At 35.5% G+C, this 7,582-nt stretch overlaps 1 protein-coding gene across 1 annotated transcript; it reads left to right on the top strand.

Moving 5' to 3' along the window:
- The first annotated feature begins 1,775 nt into the window (after window positions 1-1,775).
- LOC130711900 (uncharacterized) lies at window positions 1,776-6,741 on the top strand. The gene is made up of 8 exons (XM_057561673.1): window positions 1,776-2,131; window positions 2,367-2,502; window positions 3,353-3,422; window positions 3,503-3,596; window positions 4,084-4,297; window positions 4,882-5,023; window positions 5,309-5,479; window positions 6,357-6,741. The coding sequence occupies exons 1-8, from the start codon at window positions 1,855-1,857 to the stop codon at window positions 6,543-6,545; spliced, it is 1,293 nt and encodes a 430-aa protein (XP_057417656.1). The 5' UTR covers window positions 1,776-1,854; the 3' UTR covers window positions 6,546-6,741.
- The last annotated feature ends 841 nt before the right edge of the window (window positions 6,742-7,582 follow it).

Here is a 7,582-nt window from a genome sequence, read left to right as displayed (position 1 = left end):
AATTTTGTTCTCTTAGTTCATAAATTATCTATTAATAAACATAATAAAAATAACACAAATTTTAAAAAATTTACGTGATACACAAAAATGAATATCCCCGTGCATCGCACGGGTAAAAGGACTAGTAGAATATGAAAAAGGAGAAACAAAAATAAAGAGCAGCGTAAACGGTGAAATGATATAGTGCTGGAGCTGGACCAAGTCCAAAACCTTGATCCTGGTTAGCCCACGTGTTGGTGCCCAACACTTGTCTTTTTCTCTGTGGCTTACCTTTACCTTATGTTCATTTTCAACTAGTTCTATTCTATGAACTCAATGCAGATTAAATTAAGAGTTTAATGGATATGCACTGTCAGTGTAAAACAGTTTTACACTAACAACCAATCACAACATGCCACATAGGAGGAATAGTAAATATCATTTTAAATTCTAATTAAAACAAAGATATATTTTATGATGTGGCGGAATTCAATTGGGCGTCTGTGTAAAAAAAGTTTATACCGACGGTGTATTTCCATTAAACTCTTAAATTAAATGTATATATAAAATAAAAATACAACGTAGATGTCACTCATATACTCATTGTTACTTTAGGTTTCTTCATTATTGCGTCAGTGTATGGATTGATTAATCAGTCTTTCAATTCCTTTACTAACCTTTGCTTTTTCTTTTATCTATTATGGATGATGGAGGAAGGGTTGTTGAGGGATTAGGCGGAGGAATTGAAGTGGTGTGGTTGTTGCTCTCTTTGGTGGTGGTGGAGTCAAGATTGTGTCACAGAGGTTTCAATAAGATTTGAGGAAGAGAAACAAGGGGAATAGATGAGCACAAAATGGATGTAAATTTTGAAAGAGTCCCAACTAATAAAAAAATTCTGCATAAACACTCTTTCATCATGTTAGGTTCAATGAATTTACCACGTTGGCTGATGAATGAGGAAAAAATGGTTAAAGTCGTAGTTTTTTTTTTTTTTTTTTGTAAATCAGAGGTATAAATTGCACCCTTTAGAAACTTCTCTCAACCAACTCATATGTCCCTCAACTCTTACCATTTGAGCTAATACTCGAAACCGTTCAAGTTGTAGTTATAATGCTATGATGGACTTTTTTTAATAAAAAACTTTTAAAGGGATGAACCAATGTTAATTTGACTCTATTTTTACACGACCTAAATAATTATTATTTTTGTCAAAAGCTAAAAACAGATTTAACCCGTTACAATTTTGTTGGGCTAGGTTATGTTTTATGATTCAATCAAGCCCATTTGTTAATTTTTTTCAAAGATATTGATAAAGTATGTTTAAATTAAAATTGGACCAGGCCCAATAAAAAAAGATTTGGCAAATGAGGCCTAAACTCATCTCAAATTGTGATCTTTTTTTTCTAAGGTAAACTCTCACGGACGGCCGGCCGTCATGATATTATTTCTCCGAGACTTTTAGATCATATTAAGTGAGTAAGTCTCTCTCAACAAATGTTTTTCCACACGTACCGCTCAGGAATCGAACCCTGAACTAGATGCTTAAGGAGTCTAACTATCTACCAGTTGTGCTACACCTTGTCGGTGGATTGCTTTTCAATTATACATTTTATCAAAAACAAACTCAAAACAATATAAGTAATTATTTTGTTATAAAAACAAATATAAGTAATCTTTTTCTTAAAAAGTGATTATTTGATACTAATCCTTATCCAAATCCGTACATGCAATTGTAATAAAAAATGTTTTCCATTTTTGTTGTGTTTGAAAAAAAAAAACATCATAAGTCAATGTCTTACAAAGTCGCATAGTTCCCGCAGGTTGTTGCTCTGATCCACTCACTCACCCTCGCATTTTTCTCACTGAAATTCTCAAATGGCTTCTTCTCTGATTCGTAGGACCATCACCACCAACATCAAAAAGCTCCCATTGTTATCTTCTCCGATCTGCAATAACAACTGGGTATCTCACCATTCCTCCATCCACAAAGCTATGGCCGTTTCCTTTCATTCCGAAGCTGTTGCTGGTGGTGGCGCAGGGCTACCATCGTACATGCGTGGAGCTGTGTTTTGGGAACCCAACAAGCCTCTCACCATCGAAGAATTCCACATGCCTCGTCCCAAGGCTGGTGAAGTTCTCATCAAAACCAAGGGTACTCTTCTTCTGCTTCTTCAATTCCTCTGCAGCAACAATGATCTTCTAATGTTAATTTTTTATCCAATTATCCACTGCACCTTTGTCTTGATCAAATCTATTTAATGCAATTTTGACATATAGAAATATGATTCTGATTTTTGTGATTTGACCAAGTGAACTGAGACATGAAAATTACTATTAAACTTGCATGTCATGGATCTTCTCATGTGATGTTGTGATTATGAATGCAGCATGTGGAGTATGCCACTCTGATCTACATGTCATGAAAGGTGAAATTCCGTTTGCTAGTCCTTGTGTTGTGGGGCATGAGATTACTGGTGAAGTCGTTGAACATGGGGCTCTCTCTGATGGAACAATCATAGCAAGGTGAAAGTTATTAGAGCTACACAATTCTCTTATTACTTGTATGTTAATGTTCTAGTCAATTTTGCATTCAGTGAAAATGTAATGAGAAGTTAGAAATATTGAGACAAGCCTTGAATTCTCATGGCGTCTGCCTTAGTAGAAATAAAACAGTAAACGGTTTGCAAGTTTAGTAATAGGCACACTAATTTAAATACAGAGGTGAAACTTGAGCATAAAATTCCACATGTCTCAATGTAAACCTTGAGTCTATCATAAGATTCAAGCAGGGTGGTTGAAATGAAGGAATGCTTCCGGTGTGATATGTGATAAAAGATTACTCGAACTGAAAGGAAAATTTCACTGCATAGTTATAATACCTGCGATGCTACATGGGACTTAATTTCGGGTGATTAAGAGCCAACAGAAAAGTAAGCTTGGTGTTGTAAATGTGAGAAACTTATGTAGGATGAGAAGATATACAAGACAAGATATGCTTAAAAATACAATCACTATAGAGTTAGGGTAGCTCTGTTTGAAGAAAGAATGGTCTGTCTTAGATGTTTAGTTTATGTGTGGATAAAACCCATAGCAGCACTGATAAGGAGGATTGACCAGATGAAAGAGATGGAGGGTAGTCAAATAGTTAGAGGTAGAGGAAGATCAAGAAAAACAATGAACCAAATCATTGAGAGAGATTTAGAAATACAGGATTTATCTTTTAAATTTAATACATGATGGAAAATTGCGTTGTCATGCGATCCATGAAACTAACCCCACCTAGTGGCAAAAGGCTTAGTTGTAGCTGTTGAAAATATTATTGTTCTAGATGACCCCCAGATAGGAATATCAATTATGCATCTCCATGTTTCAGGCTGCCAGTTGGATCTCGAGTTATTGGAGCCTTCATCATGCCTTGTGGCAATTGCTCCTACTGTTCTAAGGTAACATTGTATTGGACACTCCCTATCTATGTCTACTGAATTCTTTTTCATTCTTGATGTTGTCTCCAAATGGTGTCCAGGGCCATGATGATCTATGTGAAGCTTTCTTTGCTCATAATCGGGCACATGGTACCCTCTACGATGGTGAAACACGGCTCTTTCTTCGGAGCAGTGGTTAGTACGAGTTACCTATTGTTTCAATCCTAACAATGGCTATTGCTTTCACCCAGTGTACTATTGTATACCAGCTACTGCAGCAATATTATGATATGCATGTTAATAAAGACTTGCATTTTAACTTATTTCAATATGTTCCTTTTCTATTTTGTTTATCAGCTGACTACAGGCCGCACCACCAAAAGCACCTGCGACACTTGTACTTGATTCACATATTACTGATATTACTAATCTGGATGAACAACAGATCAACATCTTTTTCCTGAAATAAATGCATGGTCTCAATATTCCCATCTAAACAAGCTTAATTGAAATGCATTTTAACTCCTTACCGCATGTATCTATTATTCCCTTTTTTCCCATGCTATGGCATTTCATGTCAGCTGATACAAATTCCATTTATTCCAATGTTCTTCAAGTGTATTTATCTCTAATAGTAGAATCCTTCTTCATTGGAAAACTGAAAATAGTTGTCAATTTATAGGAAAGCCAATATTCATGTATAGTATGGGAGGTCTTGCTGAATACTGTGTTGTGCCAGCAAATGCATTGGCTGTATTACCACACTCAATGCCATATATCGAGTCTTCAGTTCTAGGATGTGCTGTTTTTACTGCTTATGGTGCTATGGCTCATGGGGCTAACGTGCGTCCGGGTGATTCCGTTGCTGTTATTGGAACTGGGGGTGTTGGTTCTAGGTAAATAAAGCAATTCACCAATGAGAAATAATACACTGTTAAGTCTTCGACTAGCTGTGCCTGCTTCCTTTTGCAAATGTTTTTGTCTTCATAATGCTTGCTTGAGCTACATTAGGTTACATGGTATAGTTTGTAACTTCCTTCAAATAATCATGAAGTTACAAGTCAATAAAGCAAAAACAGATAGTTCTTGTTTGTGGTACAATACATTTTAACTTCAGCCATATGGGTGATGCTCAAGTGTTGGGGACTTTTGGTACCTATTTTGTTTACATCTGGTTATTAATACTCCGCCAGGATTGCTTTTCAAGTTTATTTTATGCATTGTTTATGAATACTTAAAAAAATTCTGGGAACTAGACATTAAGTGTCTGATATGATGCAAAACTTTATATACTTGAGGAGTATGAATTCTAGAAACCCCTTTGGAGGACAAGAATTTGGAGAAATCCTAGATTGTTTGATACTCTCATGTACATTACAATTGCGAAGCAGGAGATTTCCTAATTTAACCATGTTATACATTTGAGAAATTGGTTCTAATTGAATGCACTTGTACCTTTTAACTTTGTTATCTGTTCCAGTTGCTTGCAGATAGCTAGAGCATTTGGCGCTTCAGATATAATTGCTGTGGATATTCAGGATGAAAAGCTACAGAAAGCAAAGACGTTGGGTGCTACTCACACTATAAATTCAGCAAAGGAAGATCCCATTCAAAAGATAATTGTATATGCATTTCTCTTTTGCCTCAATCGCTTAACATCATGCTGTGCAGCACCGGCGATTGTTGCGCTAACTGCCATTTAAATTAATTAAGAAAATGTTTTTTTCATATATAGAAATTACCTGTCTACATTAACCTTTTCATACTTTCTGGTTTGTTTACTCTGCCAAATCACACTCTTCCTCTCTGCCTATTGGCGAACATGTTTGTTATCCACTCCAACGATCATGTCATCATTCTTTCACTCAAAAGACCCTTTGTTTAATTGTTTGCACTCATTCACACAGGAAATTACTGGTGGAAAGGGTGTTGACGTTGCTGTGGAAGCCTTGGGGAGATCACAGACATTTTCTCAGTGTGTACAGAGTGTGAAAGATGGAGGAAAAGCTGTGATGATTGGACTGGCACAAGCTGGTACCCTTGGAGAGGTGGATATAAATCGGCTTGTTCGTAGAAAGGTGTGTATGTATATATATGTAACGGTTGTTATTATAATTAACACCTCTGTTCCCACATTCAACCACTACCTCCATTCAGATTGGATTGGAAGTGTTTGTCATGGTTATAGCATATTAAACTGTGTTTTGTTAGAGATTTTTGTTCTCCTTTTTCCAATTTGTCCTTCTATTCTTCCTCTTCTAACAGCCCAGCCAAAGTTCAGATTTTAAGGATTATAGAAGTATATTTATTTGGCTTTACTTATAAAATGATTGAAGATAATATTTTGGCTTAAATTGTACATGCCAATGGCTTCTTTGAAACCTAACTCATTGCCAAGGATGAAACGTTTGAAGACTTTTTTTTTGTTGTATTTTTTTAGTGATGTTTGTTAATGACAATAGTTTTCCAACAAAAATGAATTCAGGTGAAGTACTAAAAAATATCAGTATGTATTTCTAAATGACAATAGTTTCTTCTAGTTCAGCCTTATTTATTTTACTATATATCAATAGCTTATGTTAATGGGAAAAGATCCTCTAAAGTGAGATTGTCACTATAGCTACAAAGGGAAGTTTATTGGGTTTGGATTATGATGGTCTTTAAATTAAATAAAAGGTTTATACACCCTTGCTCACTTTGGAGGGGACTTGTCCTATTTGAATACACCTTCAGTACATAAAATGAATATATTCAAACATTACAAAAATCTTCAGTTTTATTACACACTTGTGGTGTTTTGGGTTTTGTTAATGTGTGCCCTTAGAAAATAGGTTAAGAATTAAAAGAGAAGTTATTAGTGACAAAAGATCTTTTGACCATTGTATTTTCTTCTCACATATATTTAAAGACAAATGCTCTTTACATATAAACATATTAAATTTGTATTTTGGACAGATACAAGTTATTGGCTCCTATGGAGGCAGGGCGAGGCAAGATCTTCCTAAGTTGATTAGATTGGCAGAAACAGGTATCTTCAATCTTGACAATGCTGTTTCCAGAAGATACTCTTTTGAGGATGCAGGCAAAGCATTCCAAGATCTCAACGAAGGGAAAATTGTCGGCCGAGCTGTGATTGAGATATAGGTCTATAATCCAAGCAATGCTGTTCTGCGGTGACAACTCGGCTTCTCACACACCTTACAAGGTATATATGGTCTGGAGTTGCACCATGTTGGTGCCCTGAGAACACATGTAAAGGTCTTCTGATGAGTTATGTTGTCCTAATAAAAGAACTAATTGCAAGGACTTGTTCCAATAAAATCTTTCTTTTCTTTGTGCATGTCTGTGCTGTCAACTTTGCTTCTGGCTTTCCTTCTAAAAAAGAAAAAAAACCTACATGCTTCAAGAAAGGGAAAAAATCATTGATACTCCCAAAATAAGTTCATATTGCAGAATTCACGTCAGATGAGTAAGATTTTAAATAGTCTTGTTGCTCTGTGCCTTTTTGAAAAGGAGGCTTCTATGGTATTCTTAGTCACTACAGCTAACAGCATTGTTGATTTCTAGTTTTTTCTCAGAATCAGTTCTAATCTAGCCCGCAAAAGATACGCACAAAAGTTTCTCTCCGGAATTTATTTTGGTTCTAGAATCAATTGTAGAATGATTTTCAAACCTTCACTAAATATAAATTGCAGAATTCATCTTTGCTAAATGAAAAGTTATCTACACTATCAACTATCAAGTCAAAAATTATCTTCGGAGGCACCTTCTTCAACAGGTTTGTCGCTACACTGAATGAGCCATTGAGTTGTCAATGCTTCTTCAATACAAGCCAAAGGCATAGTTGATGTTGGTGTCCGTTTTATAAATAGTGCTCTTTATATTGGAGATGGTGCTTTGTTTTCTGTGTTCTAGTCACATGAGAGGTTTCTATCAAAAAATTGTTTTATCAGGCTTTTTTGCGCTCTATGAGGTGTCTCAATGTACTCTCTTGAGAAAGTTGTTTACTTCACCTATGAAATAAAATGTCATTTTGCTTAAAAAAAATAGCAATATCGCGTTGGTGCAAGTGCAAACGCTGATATAATTTCACATATCTCAGTAATGAATAAGCTCGAATTTATCATATTAAATTTAACGTGGATTGAAGTAGAATTTTATCACGTCGAATTTAACGTGGA

The sequence above is a fragment of the Lotus japonicus genome, chromosome 4, assembly GCF_012489685.1.
Source record: "Lotus japonicus ecotype B-129 chromosome 4, LjGifu_v1.2".
In the NCBI taxonomy this organism is placed as follows: Eukaryota; Viridiplantae; Streptophyta; class Magnoliopsida; order Fabales; family Fabaceae; genus Lotus; species Lotus japonicus.
This window is presented reverse-complemented; position numbering and strand designations above follow the sequence as displayed.

What these genes read in the sequence shown, in the direction of transcription:
- LOC130711900 (XM_057561673.1), top strand. Translation starts at nt 1,855, where the DNA reads ATGGCTTCTTCTCTGATTCGTAGGACCATCACCACCAACATCAAAAAG. An exon ending in GCTCTTTCTTCGGAGCAGTG is followed by an intron (nt 3,597 to 4,083) that starts GTTAGTACGAGT and finishes GTCAATTTATAG; the next exon opens with GAAAGCCAATATTCATGTAT. An exon ending in ACTGGGGGTGTTGGTTCTAG is followed by an intron (nt 4,298 to 4,881) that starts GTAAATAAAGCA and finishes TATCTGTTCCAG; the next exon opens with TTGCTTGCAGATAGCTAGAG.